This window comes from Primulina eburnea, chromosome 18 (genome assembly GCF_022965805.1).
Source record: "Primulina eburnea isolate SZY01 chromosome 18, ASM2296580v1, whole genome shotgun sequence".
In the NCBI taxonomy this organism is placed as follows: domain Eukaryota; kingdom Viridiplantae; phylum Streptophyta; class Magnoliopsida; order Lamiales; family Gesneriaceae; genus Primulina; species Primulina eburnea.
Window position 1 is genome coordinate 28,581,185 of NC_133118.1, and position 19,064 is coordinate 28,600,248.

At 35.2% G+C, this 19,064-nt stretch overlaps 3 protein-coding genes across 3 annotated transcripts; 1 reads left to right on the top strand and 2 right to left on the bottom strand.

The window, feature by feature from the left end:
* Window positions 1-1,331: 1,331 nt before the first annotated feature.
* Window positions 1,332-5,743, top strand: LOC140820270 (2-isopropylmalate synthase A-like). Its single transcript, XM_073180608.1, is given in 13 exon segments — window positions 1,332-2,007; window positions 2,818-3,031; window positions 3,113-3,193; window positions 3,436-3,528; window positions 3,629-3,715; window positions 3,833-3,933; window positions 4,110-4,143; window positions 4,232-4,306; window positions 4,794-4,877; window positions 4,961-5,095; window positions 5,229-5,374; window positions 5,476-5,548; window positions 5,550-5,743. Coding segments are annotated over 13 exon segments (1,797 nt in total). The 5' UTR covers window positions 1,332-1,372; the 3' UTR covers window positions 5,589-5,743.
* A 902-nt stretch (window positions 5,744-6,645) lies between these two features.
* On the bottom strand, window positions 6,646-10,314 carry LOC140819243 (uncharacterized). Its single transcript, XM_073179253.1, has 2 exons — window positions 8,442-10,314; window positions 6,646-6,665 (listed from the first exon to the last, which is right to left on the bottom strand). Exons 1-2 carry the CDS (start codon window positions 10,312-10,314, stop codon window positions 6,646-6,648), a joined length of 1,893 nt encoding a protein of 630 aa, XP_073035354.1.
* Window positions 10,315-12,660: 2,346 nt separating this feature from the next.
* On the bottom strand, window positions 12,661-13,706 carry LOC140819663 (protein PAL OF QUIRKY-like). The gene is made up of 2 exons (XM_073179838.1): window positions 13,464-13,706; window positions 12,661-13,371 (listed from the first exon to the last, which is right to left on the bottom strand). Exons 1-2 carry the CDS (start codon window positions 13,621-13,623, stop codon window positions 12,935-12,937), a joined length of 597 nt encoding a protein of 198 aa, XP_073035939.1. The 5' UTR covers window positions 13,624-13,706; the 3' UTR covers window positions 12,661-12,934.
* Between the last annotated feature and the right edge of the window lie 5,358 nt (window positions 13,707-19,064).

Here is a 19,064-nt window from a genome sequence, read left to right on the forward strand (position 1 = left end):
ATTTTAAAAAAAAAATCAATAAATCTTTGCGACAAATATCAACGCTCTAAAAAGCGTGAAGCATTTCGAAACGTGGATGTCGAGCTCCAAACTTTTAAATTTAAGCGAGATTAATAGAGATGTTAATGGCTCCGGGTTTTACCTAGACCCGCAATGGAACCACGTGTATAGAGTGGATTTGGGCATACTAAATGGGTCATGTGGTGGGTCTCAGGTCCAATTTTTCAGACCCGTCCGGATATGGGGCAGGTCATGAGTTCTATAATACCCGCCTCATATATGTAGATATAAATATTCTAGAGTTTTAGTTTTATTAATTTTCATTTTTTTAGAAGATCATCTCAACAATAACGATATTAGCTATTCATATGTCAACGGTTGCATTTGAATCTGCTTTTAGCAATAGTGGAAGAATAGTTGGTTCTCATTTTAGTAGACTTAAATATTGCATACTCGCTGATTTTATATTGATCTGTTTAAATTATGTTACTGACTTATTTTTGGAGATGTCAAGATTTTTTTGGAGAGCTATTAACTCTTTTTTTATGTAATTTTTTATGTCGTGAAAATAGTTTGTTTGTTATTATTAAGTGTGGTCGAAAACATGAATTAATTTTCTACAATGTTGTATTAGAGGCTTGTCTATTTCATAATTTAGTCATGTGAGAAGAAATATTACTTTTTTATTTAAAAAAAATTCGGATATCAAGGGTCTCACGGGTCTACCCGGCTCCAGTTTCGTATTCGAGGTGGGGTGGATCCGAAGAATATTTGATCGGGGTGGGGCGGGTAATGGGTCAAAGTTTTTTTCATGGAGAGGGTCTTGAGTTTAGTCAAACTCGCCCCATACCCGCCCTATTGACATCTCTAGAGATTAGCACATGCTTAAGAGTGAAATTTTTTTTATCTTTAATATAATTGTAATTATCTCAAACTAATAAATATATAAAATATACATAAATATGATAAATTTAAGTCTGATACATCAATTCTCATATTTATAAAAGAAGAAAAATGTCAAAATTACAATCTTTATTTATTTTTGCATCTAGATAACAATAAAAACATACTAAATATTTTTATCAAATTATTATCGAACTTGCTTAATTATAATTAAAAAATAAACATCTAAATTATAAATTTGATTTATTATTTTAAAATAAAAGAACTACATTCAAAATAATAAAATTTAAAAATAAATAAATACAATTAATTATCTTTAAATATTTAATTAAAAGTCGATCAAATTACAATTTAACGGATTTTTTTCTCGAAAGTACAACTCTTGTAATCTGTTTTTAATCGAATAATCACAATTAAGAGCCTCGTTAAACCTTAATTAACCTTCTAAAAAATCCTTAATTTGATAACAATGGCGTCTTCTTCAATTTCCATGCAGTGGCTCGCACCCATGACTCCGCCTTCCAATGCATTTCCTTCCAAGATAGTGCCTTTGGGATTATCCCATTTGTGTAAAGACCGGGATGCACCTGTCTCCGCCGTCTCTTGCTCCCTCCGCCTCCCGGAGTACACCCCAAACCACATCCCGGACAGCAAGTACGTGCGCATATTCGACACCACCCTCCGTGACGGTGAACAGTCCCCCGGAGCCACGATGACCATTAAAGAGAAGCTGGACATCGCGCGCCAGCTGGCCAGGCTCAGAGTCGATGTGATCGAGGCTGGGTTCCCGGCGTCTTCAGAGGCTGATTTTGAGGCCGTGAAGTCGATCGCGCTTGAAATCGGGAATGCTAATGATTCGGTCCACTTGCCGGTTATCTGCGGCTTGGCGAGGTGTGATGAGAGGGATATTTTGAAGGCGTGGGAAGCTGTGAAGCACGCGAAGAAGCCGAGGATTCACACTTTCATTGCGACGAGTGAGATTCACTTGAAGAAAAAGCTGAAGATGACGCGGGAGCAGGTGATTCAGAAGGCCACGAGCATGGTGGCTTACGCAAGGAGTTTGGGGTGTGAGGATGTTGAATTCAGCCCCGAAGATGCTGGAAGGTTTTCTTTTCTATACTTTCTTTCGAAAATGCTTTAAGCTTGCTCAGGTTTTCTTCCCAAGATTTCATCTTCCATTGTTGGTGGGTAGCCTCTAATTAGTACTCTTCTTAGTTTGTCTGCTATGATTTAGTTTTACAATGTATTGATTTAAGGTGTGTTACTGCTACACTTAGAGCATGTGGTGGATCAAGGTGATAATCTTAAAATTGGCCCTGCAATATCCTGCTAGACATTAGGATAAACTGAAAATTAGAGGGTTTACATTTAAAATGTTTATATATTCGATAACCATGTCTTTAATCTGTATAATCATGTTGTTTGTAGATCATCTTGGTATATCAGTAGTACCGAAAGAAATTGTTATTGTTTTGTGGTGGCTTCTATTTTGCTGTTTCAGATAGCTTCAACTGTGAAAAGTTAAATACTTGAAGCTAATTTCAATGAAAAGGTACACGTGAAGAAGCAAAAGAGTCGAATGTGTCAATGCCACTCAAGTGTAAACTACTCTGGTTTGGATTCAGATAGAAGTTTGAATTTGATACAAAAGAAGCTCAAGGAATCCTTAAAAAAGTGTTATGTTGCAATTTTGCGTCGCTCAAGAACATTAGGCATCGGAATAATCTAATCCAGTGAACTAGGAAGTACAGATGTGTTGAAGTGTTTCTCAAACTTTCAGCAACACATTTTTCCTTGCAGTCAACTAGTTTTCTTCTTCTTGGTCATTTTGCTTGACATAGGGAGAAATGAACTCGTATTATTGTTTCACAGTTCTGCAAACACTTTTCATCTCTTTCTTTTTGTTTCTTGCAGATCAGACAGGGAGTTTCTTTACCGAATTCTGGGAGAAGTTATAAAGTCGGGGGCAACAACTGTTAACATCCCTGATACAGTTGGCTTCACTTTACCCTCTGAATTTAGGAAATTGATAGCTGACATAAAAGCAAACACCCCTGGAATTGAAAATGTGATTATTTCGACTCATTGTCACAATGACCTTGGACTCTCTACTGCAAATTCTTTAGAAGTATGTATTTTCTTTCCTGAGTATTATATGATTATATAACCAAGTGAGACTGTATTCAAGTTGGAGCTTATTTGGGTTCAGGGTGCACATGCTGGCGCTAGGCAAGTGGAGGTGAGCATTAATGGAATAGGTGAAAGGGCCGGTAATGCCTCCTTAGAGGAGGTGTGTTCTCTTCACTCTATAAGCCAATATCATTTAATTACATTAGTCTTTTAGAAAGGTGAAAAAAAGAAAACTGGACGAATATAATAAGTGATTTTCTATGTAATATATCTTAACTTGTCAGCACTGTAATAAATATTGTTATTGGTAATCCGGTCCACAACATATTTTGATTCTAAAGGCTCATCAGTTTTCTTGAAGCCATTGTCATGCCCTTGAAGGTTTCTAATGGTTCCCTGCAGGTTGTAATGGCCCTGAAATGCCGTGGAGTGGAAGCATTAGGCGGCCTCTATACAGGGATCAATACGCAACACATTACCATGGCAAGCAAGATGGTATTATATTCTCAGCTTCTTAATCAGTGGAACTACTTCTTCAGATTTTGAGTTATTTCTTTGGTTATTTTGTTTTATGTGATTATACTTTTATTTTCAGGTAGACGAATACAGTGGACTTCGAGTGCAGCCGCATAAAGCAATTGTAGGAGCTAATGCTTTTGCTCATGAAAGTGGCATCCATCAGGTCGGTGTTGAAAGCAATCAATATTTTGAGCCTTTAATGTTTGTTGAATCTTGTACAGATTGAGTACTATGGTGTCTACAATCCTTTTTTATGCCTCTTCTTTCAACTCCTTTGTAGGATGGAATGCTTAAACATAAAAATACATATGAAATTATTTCACCTGAAGATGTTGGACTTTTTCGATCTAATGAATCCGGTATAGTGCTCGGAAAACTCAGGTATAATATGGAAGTGACTTGTTATCATCTCTGTGAAGGGCCATACAAACTTCTTCTTCTTCTGTTTTTTCTCGGAAGCAACCGCCTTTTGTGATTCTCAGACCTTGTTTCTGTGATTCAAGGACCATTTATCAATATCATAAGTTAATATAGTTCTCTTGATGATCTTGATTCAGTGGACGCCATGCTTTGAAAGCCAAAATGTTGGAGGTAAATCGTGGATTCAATCCCATTATGAGCGATTAATAGTTTATACAATTGTCTCTTCTAAGAATTAACTTTGTGTTTGTTGTTGCAGCTTGGATTCAATATTAATGGCAAGGAACTCGATGATCTTTTTGCACGTTTCAAAGATGTCGCTGCAAATAAAAAGGTAATTGAATATGCTAGTACTTACCTTTCAACTCAATTCTTCCTGGAATGAAATTGAAGAGAAAGTTCCTATCATAGTTTGCTCAGATACAATATGAAAAATTGTTCGAGACAAATGTCAAGTTGTCAACAATCCGATTACCGCACTAAAAAATTTTTGAAGATGGGCATCAACAATCAATGGAAACAGATCTTATTATATTGATTTAACCTGCCAGATTGCTGTATATGGTCATTAGTCGATCTAAAAACATTCTTTCTTTGATGGATTTGGAGATTGCTTCAAATCCACCATGTGCATCATGATAATCAGTTGTTGAACTGTTGAAATTTTATTTTCGCATTTAAATCATTTTTCGGTGCTACGCATGTCCTACTTTGCTTTTACACTAGTTTAGAATTTGGTTTGGTAGCTACAGGAGCAATGAATATCCCAATAATATGGAGATACATTTTTCAAACCTAGTTATAATGTGTTGATTTTCTAGATTATCTCTGATGATGACCTTATTGCACTACTCTGTGATGAAGTGTTCCAGCCACAAGTTGTTTGGAAATTTGAGGAACTACAGGCAATTTTTCAAACTACATTTTTCAGCTCGATTGTCGATTCTAGTTGGTTATCATTTGATCGCTCTGGCCAATTCGTGAATAGGTAACTTGTGGAACACTTGGCCTTTCGACCGCAACAGTTAAACTCACTGATGCGAATGGCGACGAGCATATTGCTTGTTCGGTTGGAACAGGACCAGTTGATGCAGCTTACAAGGCAGTTGATACTATTGTGAAGGTCTGAAACTTCAAGAATTTAAGATTTCCTATACATCGTTTAGCCATGCTATTTTGAACATTAACAGCTGGGAAACAGGGAAACTTGCACACATGCCTGGAGTTAGATTTACTAAAGTTTACACGTCCATTAGGTTCCCGTTACGCTCGTTGAGTATTCCATGAATGCTGTTACCGAAGGAATAGATGCTATAGCCACGACAAGGGTACTGATTCGCGCAGAGGATAGTGTCACAGCCACCCATGCTATGACAGGACAAACTATTAACCGCGCGTTCAGGTTTTCGCGAATTAAAAATTTCAGTTGAGAATGCAGTAAAACATGCCTGTTACTTCCATGCTAACGCAGAGTCTGAAAACACAATATCTAATCTAATCCAGTGGAACCGGAGCAGCAATCGACGTTGTCATCTCCAGTGTTCGAGCCTACGTTGGCGCGCTGAACAAGATGCTGGGGGTTCAAGAATCGCTTCGAAACCGACAAACCTAACTAAAGAAAAGTGTTTCATGCCACATGAAATGATGAGGTGATCACAATTGTTCTTCAAGAACATCCTCAAATCTAGATGTCAGACTATTATTTCTCAATTGATAACATATTTATTCCATTCGATATTTCTTATGACTTGATAAAAGAAACCAACGATCCCTAGGAAAGATATCACGAGCCTCTGTGGAAAAAACAATTTGCTGAGACGGAATAAAAGATATAAAATTTCTACCATAGTTTATTCGGATAAAAGTCTTGATTAACTTTAAAATGGAGAAACTCCTTTCTTTTGTATATATGTCGAATATTTTGTGACCAGTTCGAATCGAATAATATGTTAATTATGCCTCACATGAAACATCTGAGTCATGTGATCCTGAAATGATAATTACTTACAGGTTAGTTTCACTCTATCCTTTGAATAATCCAATAACTACAAGAGAGTCACGTCATTTTTTCATGTGATGCAATATATCGAGAATCGTGAGAAAATATACACGACTCATTTACAATTATTGAATGATTATTGTGAGCAGTGTCTCGGGATAAGGTCCGATAAATCTTATTTACCAAAAAGATATGGCATATAAAAATTTGAAATCATGTCAATTTGATCATCCCAATCTCCTTTCCATGTTCTTTGTAGATTTTTGCAAAATCATGTTATTGGCTCTCAATGGTTTTGCCGTCTCTCCTTTTAACATGCCTTGGTGTCAACTTGCAAGGCCATTTTGCACGATCCACGGTTTTACGTTGGCTCGTATCTTTTGTCAAATAGAAGAAAAGTTTTGTACATTTTGAGATTTGAAGAGAATTGGAGAACTTAAAAGGGCAAATTCTGTACATAAAAACTCCTGTAATATCGTCTCACGGCTCAATCTTGTTAGACGGATCTCTTACTTGACCCGACTGATGCAAAATATTATTTTTTTTCTTCTAGATATAGGTTGCTTCGATGCTACATGTGGGGGCAGTTTGGATGGACAAGATTCACACACATATGTGATTTTAAAAAAATTAGTGTACCTCATGTATGTGTGGCTAAATTTGGGATCTTGATTCTATAATGGAGCCAGTGCCCCTACATATAGGATGAAATCAACCTAGATATAGACCAGGTTAATCCATTTCACGAATATAGATATGTGATACGGTATGAAACTTTGTAATCCAAGCGCTTTCTAACTTACTAGTACTTTGAGTGGATTAAGTGATCATATGCTTATATATACACAATTGAGATATAATTTATGGGTTCATTATTATTTGATAACAAAATTTATGATAATTTCAAATTTGTATTTTATTATCCGATAAAATGTGAGTTTCCTATATGCTTGATTTTTCAAACCAACTCGTCCCACGACAAAGTTATGAGACCATCGAACTCGAGCTCAAGCTATCGAAAGTTCTTTAACTCGATCGATTGAACTCGAATCGAGCCGGCAGAATTCATGTTACATACATCTCCCGATCGGCCTAAGACGATTTAGATTTTCATTTTATGAAAATACAATATATCTTGTCTAAATATAAAATATTGTACAAAAAATATTTTTAAAGACATATATTCTTCTTCCATGGAATCGAGGAAACACTTGCCTTCGTATAATCTTGGCTTATATTCGGACACCTTAGTTGGCCAAGTTGGGGAACCGACAACTCATCCGTCAAATTTATTTATGTTTTTATATTAAAAAAAAAATGGGTGGAGGTGTACAAATTCTCTCTTGGAACATATAGATAATGTTAGGAATTTATCTCTCAATTTCCATTAATGTCTCTCTAGTTTTTTTTGTTTACGGCGTCATATTATAATGAGAGTAGGTCTTATGTGAGACCGTCTCACGGATACTAATCTGTGAGACGGGTCAACCCTACCCATATTCACAATAAAAAGTAATACTCTTAGTATAAAAATTATACTTTTTCATGGATAATCCAAATAAGAGATCCGTCTCACAAATTCGACCCATGAGACCGTCTCATACAAGTTTTTGCGTTATAATGAACGGTCAAATTTAGTATCTACAATCGTTGTGTCTTTAGAAGTAAGATTTCTATCATTTTTACACAAAATGGTGTATATTTACACCTGACACGTCCACAAATCAAAATATTATGCAAATAATAAAATCAACATCTTTTGACACATAAAAACTTGTAAAAAAATAATTCATCCTAAGACTCAGGGACGGATCCAGGAATAAAAGTTGAGGGGGGCTTGAACTCAATATGATAAGTTATATATTATTAAAAAAAATACATTATATCGTTCAACAAAGTTGTGCCCTACGAGATTTTAAAACATAAAATTCATCAATAATAGAATTTACATCAATATGTTTAGCTAAATCTCGTTCAATATAGAGTATCAAACAATCGGCAAGAAAGTCATCCTCCATTTTATTGCGAAGTGCCGTCTTCACATGCTTCATTGCTGAAAAAGCTCGCTCAGTAGTGGCAGTAGACACAGGTAATGTCAAAACAAGATGAATCAATCTAGTCAACATAACATAAACACTTGACCGTCCACTCTCGGTCAATTGCTGACACAACTCAACAAGTGTAGAAACCTTTAAATTCTGCATCACATCAAGTTTATAATGTATCAATTCATACTCCAAAGTAACAATTTCTTGATCTGTGAAATCTCCAGGATAAAACTTCTTCGCAAGCTTGCAAATATCATCACTGTTAAATGAGTCAAATGAATTTTTAGGATCTAAAGCTGTACTAAGAGAAAGAATTTCCACCGATGACTCATTGAACCGAGTATTTAACTTCATCAAAATGAAATCTATTGCTGCATTAAAAACATCAAAGTGGTAATGATGTTCTATTGTAGTTTGCCGACAGGAACGTCCAATCTTATATAGACAATCAAGATCAGGCACATCAATTTCATTTCTTGAGCAAAAAACTTTAACTTCCTGAAGAAATTCATTCCACCCACATTCTCTAAATTCTTGAAGGCAAGTTTTGGTAGTAGTGACAAATGTGATAGCAGTCAAAATGTCTTGAGATTTTTTTTGAAGAATTTGACAAAGAGTATCTGTTGTTCTCATAATTTTATGCATTAAGTGCAAAATAAACACAAATTCAAAGCTTGCCATGTTTCTGTAAATCCCCCGAACTTCAGCCTTAGCTCTTCCATTTGGAGAATGATCACTGAGAACTTCAAAAACTTTGCAAGTTGCAGTGTACATACCTATCAAGCTTTTTACCGAATCATAGTGAGAACTCCAACGAGTAGCTCCTGCTCGTTGCAAATTACCAATCTGGTTTGCACCACTTCCAGAATCACGTTCTCCAATTGACAACATATACTCAATTTCATTTCTTTGTGCAGTATGTAATTCAGCAATGCGCTTAGTAGAAGAAGTGACAATATTAACAATATTGTCCAAATGAGAAAAGAATTCCCAAATAACACGAACATCCTTAGCTGCAGAAACCAATGTCAGTTGTAAACGATGTGCAAAACAGTGGACATAGTATGCATAGGGACAATCTTTGAGAAATAATGCTTGAAGTCCATTCCAGGCTCCACGCATATTGCTAGCACCATCATATCCTTGGCCTCTGATTTTCTTAACATGGAGATCATGATGAACAAGAACATTTGATATCTCATTTTTCAAATTCATTGAGGTAGTGTCACTAACACTTTTGATGGCAAAAAATCTTTCTGTCAAAATCCCATGATTGTTCACAAACCTCAATATAATGGCCATTTGCTCTCGTTTAGATATATCTCGGGCTTCATCAACAAGAATACAAAAGTATTTATCTCCAACTTCTTCACGAACCATCTTTCGTACTCTATTGGCCATAATATGTAAAATCTCTTTCTGAATTTCTGGAGCGATATATTGGGCATTTTTTGGAGCATTCTCAAGCACAACTACATCAATTTCTATATTCATTTTTGCAAAAGCCTTCACCAATTCAAGAAAATTTCCACGATTAGATGAAGATAGAGATTCATCGTTACCTCTAAAAGCACAACCTTGAAGTTCTAGCCAACGAACAGCTACAATTGAGGTGCTCAAACGCAGACGATTTTTCTCTTTTTCCTTTTTAGATTGTGCATGCATCACTTTATCAATATGTTGTGAGGGCCTCATCAAATTTTCAGCCCTTCTCTCACACATAGTATGAGGTGAAGAAGCTGCAGAACCAATATGGGAAAGAAAAGCACATGTTTTTCCTTGGTTTACCCTTTTCCAATTGTCAAATCCTTCATTGACCAATGCCGAGATATTAGATGAATTAACATCATTCAGGAAAAGAAAGCAATAGAAACAATATGCCTTATTTGTTGAAGGCGAATACTCCAACCAATAAAATTTCTGAAACCATTTTTTCTGAAAACGACGATTCTGGCTTCCAAATTTCGTACCTGAATACTCCAACATATCTGGTTGATAAGGCCCCATATTTAGATATGAACGTCTTATCTCATCTCGTACATTAACATGATATTCACATATCTGTTTTCTTTTTCCCGGATCTCGTTCAATAAAAGTAGACGAAGACTGATGATCGTCTCTAGGAGAGGAACATGAAGGAATTTGGATATTGGGAAATAGAAGACTTTTACTGGATTGATGTTGCATTGTAAGGACCGTAGGAATTGAAGTATCTTCACTAGCTTGACGATCTCTCTTCTTAAAGAAAGAAGATATCAATGTTTTTCCTTTCTTTGCAGCAGATTGATGTTCCATTTTCAAATAGTTCAAGTTATAATCTTAAACAAGAATAAAATGTATTTGGTCTCATCCTTATAAATGGTCCGGACTTGATTGGACGGATGTACGACGGTTTTTGGAACAACCGTCGCCATTAGCGACTGTTTTTTAAACCGTCGCTAATAGCGACTGTTTTTATTCACATTTGAATATACCGTCGCTAGTAGCGACGGTATAATTAAAACAGTCGCCGATCCCCATCGGCGACGGTTGTATAAACCGTCGCAAATATTAGCGACGGTTTTTCATTTTTGAAAATGGGGTGGGCTGCAGCCCAGTACAGCCCTTATATCAATCCGTCTCTGCTAAGACTTATGGTTATCTAATGCACGTGTGACATATTAACGTTATGTTTATTTTACAAGTTTTCGAGGTTGTTCGGCTGGGTGACAAGACAATGTACATAGGAAAAAATAATATATTTTTTTTGTAAAATATAAAATTTTATTTTAGATTATAGATAAGTGTCCACATGGTCGATGCTAGGAATAGGCAAGTGGACGTATAGGGTAATTGAGAATTGAGATTTTGATTCCCCAAATACGGTGGTCCCAATTAAAGGATTTTGATTCGGATTTCCAACCTAAAAAATTGGAAATGACAACCAGGATCTTTTTTTGTTTTCGATAATAAAAATTTGTGTGAGACGGTATCACAAATCGTATTTTACGAGACAGATTTCTTATTTAGATCATCTATAAAAAATATTTTTTTATGCTCAGAATATTACTTTTTATTGTGAATATAGGTAAGATTGATCGTCTCACATATAAAAGATTTGTGAGACCGTCTCACAATACACCTATTCTTTTTCAACATATGGTTCACCAAAATTTCACTTTTTTTTTGGGGAAATCTCATCTGTTCTTTTGTTGCTAGGACATACTATTTTAATATTATTTATAAATAGTTTTCGAAATTATTTTTACGTTATTGTAGTTAATTGATTATTAATACCGACGTGAAAGATTAGTTTCAAACAATTGGAAGACATGGTTATGTTGCTATGAAATAGTTGTTCGTGCTGAAAGAGCGATCGAATTGTATTGACGGGGTTGTTGTGTAGTCTAAAAGAGTTGCGTGACATGATTACCATCAGCTATAATTTTTGATAAAATGGTAAACATTCGGTTTTACAGTTGGTATCTGAATCAATATCAAATGTTTGATTCTCGTTTAATACAAAGAGTGTAATTATTGAAAAAGAGATTGTTGGGGTGTAATAATTGTCTCTACTGAAAGACCGATGAATTGAGAAGTTTGAATTGCTGTACAATTTAAAATATTTAAGTTGTATCATTACCACTCACTATAACTTTTAGTAAATCGGAAAACATTCTGTCATATAGAGTTTGTATGATCAAATATTTTAAAATATTTTTTTATAAGTAAAAAAACTTTAAAAAAATGTATTTGGATAAAGATTTTTTTAAATGTTTTAATTTTTTTTAAAAAAAAAACGTTATTTATTTATAGTTTTTTTAGAAACAATTGAGATATGATTTTTTATGTTTTAAGAATAAAAAACACCGTTTAAAAAATAATTAAAAGGTTTTATAGAATAACTGTCCAAATATTTTCTTAATTATTTTTAGCTATCAAATATAATTTTAAAATATTTTTCCAAAAATCTTTTCAACTCTAAAATCTTTTTTTATAAAATAGTTGTCAAAACACGTAATTTATTCTTAAAGCATATGTTCTTAAAATGTATTGATCATACTAAGCGTCATTAAATAAATATGTTTAAATCCGACATAAGAAAAACACACACACACACAATTGATGAACAAGAAGAAGAGAGAACAAAAGTTAGCAATTTTAATAATGTTAGCAATATACAATGGTGCTTAATAACAACTAAATAACAAGAATTAATAATTTTATTAACAATAATTCTAGAAATGTATAATCTTTGATATTTAAATTGAAGATTATATATTATATTTTATGACCTACAAGATATATTATTGTTAATTTTTTAAAATAATGCAATTATATTTATATTTTTTTTTGAGCAATTATATTTATATTTTATAATACAATGAATTATATAATATATTGAAACAAACACGTGTGTGAGAATATAAGATGTAGTTCTTATTTACGTCATCTACAAAAAAAATATTATTTTTTATACAGAATATTATTATTTATTTTGAATTGACTCGTTTTATAAATAAAAATTCAAGAAAATATCTCACAAAATACCTTTTCAATATAAGAATTCACAATCACCCAAACAAACCATACAAACAACTCGATTAATTATTTCACCCGAGATTTATGCAATTTCGATGCGCTCTTTCCCGAGATTGGAAAGATTTTAAACCTAATATTTATTGCACGGGAATTGTGATTTATCATCTTTTTTTTTTGAAATATTTATTCGATCTTTACATATTCAAAAAGAAGGAGCTTCACAATTCGAAATTTAACCGATTCTTCCAATTTTTTGGATTTGGATGAACACAAATCCCAAATCTCGTAAAAAATAATGCAATTTTTAATTCCACAAATTTATAAATAGTAACTGAGTTCGTTTCCCAACAAAAGAAGCGTTCTAAAATTGCTTCCCTTTTGGTTTACTCCCATACTAGTGAGAATGAGAACAATTCCGGTACCGTACGCTCTGCAAATTCATCGGACTATTTCCGCCGCCGTAACGGTATCTCCCGACGCCGTTTTGATATTTCACCGCAGGAGATCGGCACCGATGCACCGCCGCGCTCGGTGGAGCTCCGTGATGAGGAGTGACCGCCGGGACTTCTGTTAGGCGCTGCTGTGGCTTCGGCGAAGGGAAATCGAAACACGAGACAGGAGAGGACGGAGGAGAGATTTTCTTCGCTGATTTGACTGGGAAAAGCACCGCCCTGATTTTCGCCCCCGGCGAGACTCTATCGTACTCGGCGATCACATTTTCGAGGTCTTCGTCTGACTTGATTGAGATCAACACGTCCATATCTTCACTCGGTAGCTTACACCTCAAATCAACGGAAATTCCGCACGATTCCACGAATTTCACCATCAACTCTGAAACAAATCCAGAAAAAAACTCAAAAACTCCCCAAAAATTGCGCCAAACAGGAAAAAAAATCAAGGAAAAACACGGAAACATCAAATACCTGAAAAGGTAAGGGATCGAGCAACGGAGAGGATTCGAGTGTGGCCGCCGATGTAACGGAGCTCGCCGTCCATTGGCCGGGGGATGATTCTACCGCCGTAACTGTAGAGGAACTTCACCGACTCCTCCCCACCGGAGATCGAATTCGATGTTCGAGTCATTTTGCAGAGCAATTTTTGTTGAAGAAGAATGAGGAAAAAACCAGAAGATGCCGAAGACTTTGAGATTTGCTTTGTGTTGGAAAGTGGAGTCTCGGAGGAGTATTTATAGTCTGTTTGGCTTTGAGATCTCGAAAATCAAATTTTGGCGTAAATTAATAAAATAATATTTCCTTAAAAAGGATATTCGTTGGTTTTTGGGAGTTTCTCAGCGCTTCGCAAATCAGGCTTGGGGAGTGTTTGGCCTCCACGAAACATATCTTCTTTCAGGTTTTTTTCCTTTTTTTTGAATTGATTGTAATAATCGAGATTCGTCTCAAACTTGAAACTTTAATATCAAATATATTACGAAAAAGAGTTATTTTTTTTAATTTTTATTTTTATTTTTTGCATCTTTAATTTTAGATTCAGTTGTAATATATACTATTAATTCAATGAATTTGTTTTTTAAAACTACATTGTAATGCGTAACTTAGTTATTTAAATCTTTTTTTATGAACAAGGAATCACAGTAGCCATCTTTGGATAAATCATTGAACTAAAACGATAATCTGCAAATTATGTTAGTCGGGTAAAAATCACATTGGAAAAACCATGTACGACATGATCTTTTGAAAAAATGTTGATAGGAAAAATCGAACACATAACACTAGATTAAATGCTCATCTACTCAAATAACTTGGATATTGTTGAGAGCTATTTTTTACTTTGTATACATTAACAAGAGAATTATTATATAATCAAACATTTTAAGTTGTGGTTGAAACATGAAATGAATGGGTTCATGATTTTCTTCATCACCCATCCTCTATCAAACATTATAAATAAGGATGTACATGAACTAAATCGTTCATGAATTATTTGGAGCTTTGTATGATAAAAAGCTTGTTTGAGTTCATCTATTAATCATATCGAGCCAAGTTCGAGCTCGATTTAGAGCTCAAAATGTAATCAAATCAAGCTCAAGCCTAAGGATCTTCGGCTCGTGAGCTCGCAGACATGTTCATTAGTAGGCTCGCGAGTTCGAGCTCGGCTTGTTTAGGTGGCTCGTAAGCTCGAACTCGACTCTTTTATGTTTTTTTAGCTGTTATGTTTGTAGTTTTTGTTATTTACGAATGAATTTACACTTTTATGTCTGATTTAAAATTAATTCGCATATATATTTAATTTTTAACAAGTTCGAATCAAACAGCACAAACTCGAGTTCAATTATATGATTTACGAGCTTGACTCATGTTTAACATAAACGAATTATTATTGAACTAAGCTCGATCCAGATAAACGAACTAGAGCTTTTCGCGAGTTTAAAAATTACAAGATAAGTCAAATTCGAAACTGATTATAAAAGCTCGAATCGAGCTCGAGTCAGCTCAAGATTCTATAAATTTTAAACGAATTAAACTCAAATCTAATATTGTTTGACTTGATTTACATCATTTACATCCTAATTCCAAATTCGGCCAAGGATGCTCATTTAACAATTCCCCAAACGGAGCCTTGAAAATATGACCCGGTCCAATGGAATTGAGATTCGTGGCAGTCGTGAGGTGTTAGCCGTTAGTGTGGCCACCTTGACTAAAGTGGCACGTGGAAGCAGCTGATGCTGATATCGGGCCGAGTTCAAAAACTGGGCCCGCAGCCCACCGAAAACCCGCCATTTCCTGACACAACGAACCTCTCTCTTTCGTTTCGACATTTCAACGACCATTTCAATTTTGTCGACTTTGGAGTCCATTTTAGGAAAATAAACAAATAAATAAATCATGAAGGTTGTCATATTACTTAATTAATAAAGAGAAATTGTGTCCAAATTTAATGAGACAAGGATACAAAAAAGATTTCAATTATTTTCTCAGATATTTACGTACATCAAAATCTTAAAGAGCGGGTATTTTATGAGACGATTTTACGAATCTTTATTTGTGAGACGAGTCAATCATACCGATATTCACAAGCATAAAAATTAATATTTTTTTATGGATGACTCAAATAAGATATCTGTCTCACAAAATACGACCGTAAGACAGACCGTCTCACACAAGTTTTTGACCAAACTAATTTTTGACCTAATATTCTTGTCCAAAGTGTTGGAGATTTAATAAAATAAATCTATAAATCATGTGATTAAATCTATCTATCACAATATACCAGGAATTCATATCGAATTATCAGAAAATATGAATAACAGTAAACACGTACCAGAATCCATTGATTGATCTAGCGTCAGAGTTTTGGATCTTCCACGACAACAGAGAATCGACCGCCTTATTCTTGTCTTTGATGAGATTCTGTGTTGTGTTCTATATGACATGGGGACCATAACCTTATATAACCTTAGCGGTCTTCAATGATGGTTGAAGACCTAATTGGGCTGGGTTTCTACACATATGGTGGACCATACAAATTTATTTAATAATTTGGAAACTCATAAATAATTAGATCACTTTATTGAGTCCTTTATTATATAGCTTGTCCATGTACAATTAATTAAATTAAGTGAGCCCACAAAATAATTCCAACACAAAGTAACTTTGCATTGACTAGGACTATAAATCTTCAATAAATATTTAGAGATTTGTTATACAAAATGTATGGAATAAACAGAAAGGTATACTAAAACCAACGAACTAGTAGTATGAACAAAACAGTAGCACAATGCTTAAAATAAAGCAAACCGAGGCCTGTATGAAATACAGTGTCCTTAAAACAGATTCGTCTCCTCCGGAATGTGCTTCGAGGATGAACTTGGACGTCTGTTTCCCAGGATACAACGGAACAACCAGCAGTGACTTAGCACGAGACACTACTACGACGAACTGAAAGCGTACCTTTACTTTATCACCGAGATTTAACGGAGGCAAATGAAAAGCTAACAAGATGAAATGCAAGAGAATACTTGAGAGAAAAGATTTTCATGCACTTTGAAATGGGGAAATGAGCACACTATTTATAAGCCCCCAAAAAGCATACCAAGAGTCATGCAAGATTAATTAACTCAATTAATCTTCCCATTAACTCAAGAATATGAAGAGCCACAAGTTTTCAAGTAACTCAAGAATGTGGAAAGTCAAAAGACACTCCACAATAATGAGCCACAACCAACTCAAGAATGTGGAGAACCAAAAGGCACTCCCACATTCATGACATATAATTTTTATTCAAATTTCCAACAATCCCCCACATGAATGAAAATTGATATAAATCTCGGTGACAAAGTTCTACAGTTGAATCCTGCATAGGATAGGTAGGTGTTATCCTTTGAACCTTCTCTCATGAAATATATTTGCTTTACTAGCTGACCAGTAGACATGATGTCCTTGAACTGTTATGCCATTTATGTAAATTAAGATATATTTCACACAAGACTCTCCCTGATACTATTCAGTTCTCATGATTGTGTTCGTTTTGGCCATGAACACACGCCTGGTTCTGCGAGAGGGTCTAGAATTGAGCCTTGCAATTCCTTCGAAGCGGCCCCACTTCTCTCTCACATAGGTGATTCTATATTCTTCTCATCAGAATCATTAAAAGCCGTAAGCTTATCCTCAACATTCACTGTTTCATAATAGGAATGGACTAGGGATAACCCCCACAGTGATTCTCCAAATTAATGCGATTAGGTTGTCCTATTGAACCTAGTTCTTGGGATCTCCAGTCAGCGTAGGTTGGGTTTTCCTTCGCACCAATTTATTCTATAGGCTTGAGCCCCATTCCCCTTGACATTTTCGCAACTAACTCTCTGTTTAACCCTTTGGTTAGCGGATCCGCTATATTATCCTTTGACTTTACATAGTCCACAGAGATAACTCCAGTTGATAGTAGTTGTCTAATGGTATTATGTCTACGACGTATATGCCTAGACTTACCATTATACATATTATTTTGTGCCCTTCCAATCGCAGATTGGCTATCACAATATATGCATATAGCCGGCACAGGTTTTCCCATCCTGGAACATCTTCTAAGAAGTGACGCAGCCATTCAGCCTCTTCACCACACTTGTCAAGAGCTATAAACTCAGATTCCATTGTGGATCTGGCTATTACAGTTTGTTTAGAAGATTTCCACGCAATTGCTGCACCTTCTAAAGTGAATACAAATCCACTTGTAGATTTTGAGTCTTTCATATCAGATATCCAATTTGCATCACTGTATCCTTCGATAACAGCAGGATATCTGGTATAGTGCAGCCCATGATCACGAGTGTACCTTAAGTATCTTAGCAATCTGATAATTGCTTTCTAGTGTTCAACTCCTGGATTACTCGTGAATCTACTCAATTTGCTCACTGCATAGGCTATGTCTGGTCTTGTACAACTCATCAAGTACATCAGACTTCCAATGACTCGAGAGTATTCTAATTGAGACATACTTTCACCTCTATTCTTTGATAGATGTTGACTGGTATCTATCGGTGTTCTAGCCAATGCAGAGTCATCATTATTGAACTTCTCAAGTATTTTGTCAACATAATGTGACTGACTTAGAACTAGCCCTTCTGATGTTCTATGGATTTTAATTCCAAGGATTACATCGGCTAAGCCCAAATCTTTCATGTCAAATCTTGAGTTCAATAATTTCTTTGTGGATTTAATCATCTTATCATTACTACCATAATAAGTATGTCATCTACGTAAAGACATAAAATGACATATCCATTTTCAGTGTTTTTTATGTATACACATTTGTCACATTCACTGAATTTAAATCCACTTTCCATCATGGCTTTATCAAATTTTTCGTGCCATTGCTTTGGTGCTTGTTTTAAGCCATACAGAGACTTCACCAGTTTACATACCTTATTTTCTTGCCCGGTCGCAGAAAATCCCTCAGGTTGTTCCATGTAAATTTCCTCTTCTAAATCTCCATTTAGAAAAGCAGTCTTTACGTCCATTTGGTGTACTTCAAGATTCCGCAAGGCGGCAATCGCAAGTATCACACGGATAGAGGTTATTCTCGATACAGGAGAATATGTGTCAAAGTAATCAAACCCCTCACGTTGATGGTAACCTTTAATTACCAATCTGACTTTATACTTGTCTATTGTTCCATCTGATTTCTTTTTCCTTTTGAAAACCCATTTACAGCCTAGTGGTTTGCTTCCCGGAGGAAGATTTACTAATTCCCACGTATGGTTTTGTAAAATAGATTCCATTTCGGAATTGATAGCCTCTTTTCATAGAGGTCCCTCAGATGAACTAATTGCTTCCTTGAAGCTTTGAGGTTCACTTTCCATCATGAAAGTGATGAAATCCGGACCAAAGGATTTCTCAGTCCTAGCTCTCTTGCTACGTCTAGGTTCAATGTCTTGATGAAGCTCTTGTTCTTTATCAATTGTTTCATATAATCTTTTGGATGAACTTGGTTCTTCCTTAGATTTGCATGGAAACATGTGTTCAAAGAACGAAGCATTTCTTGATTCCATTATCGTATTCTTGTGAATA

Excerpts from the sequence above, each read along its gene's own strand:
- LOC140819243 (XM_073179253.1), bottom strand. The coding sequence starts at position 10,314 with ATGGAACATCAATCTGCTGCAAAGAAAGGAAAAACATTGATATCTTCT. Across the intron at positions 6,666-8,441 it reads ATATAAGATTGGACGTTCCT|GGGCACTGGCTCCATTATAG; the intron begins GTCGGCAAACTA and ends TCCTATATGTAG.
- LOC140819663 (XM_073179838.1), bottom strand. The coding sequence starts at position 13,623 with ATGACTCGAACATCGAATTCGATCTCCGGTGGGGAGGAGTCGGTGAAG. Across the intron at positions 13,372-13,463 it reads TCGATCCCTTACCTTTTCAG|AGTTGATGGTGAAATTCGTG; the intron begins GTATTTGATGTT and ends GATTTGTTTCAG.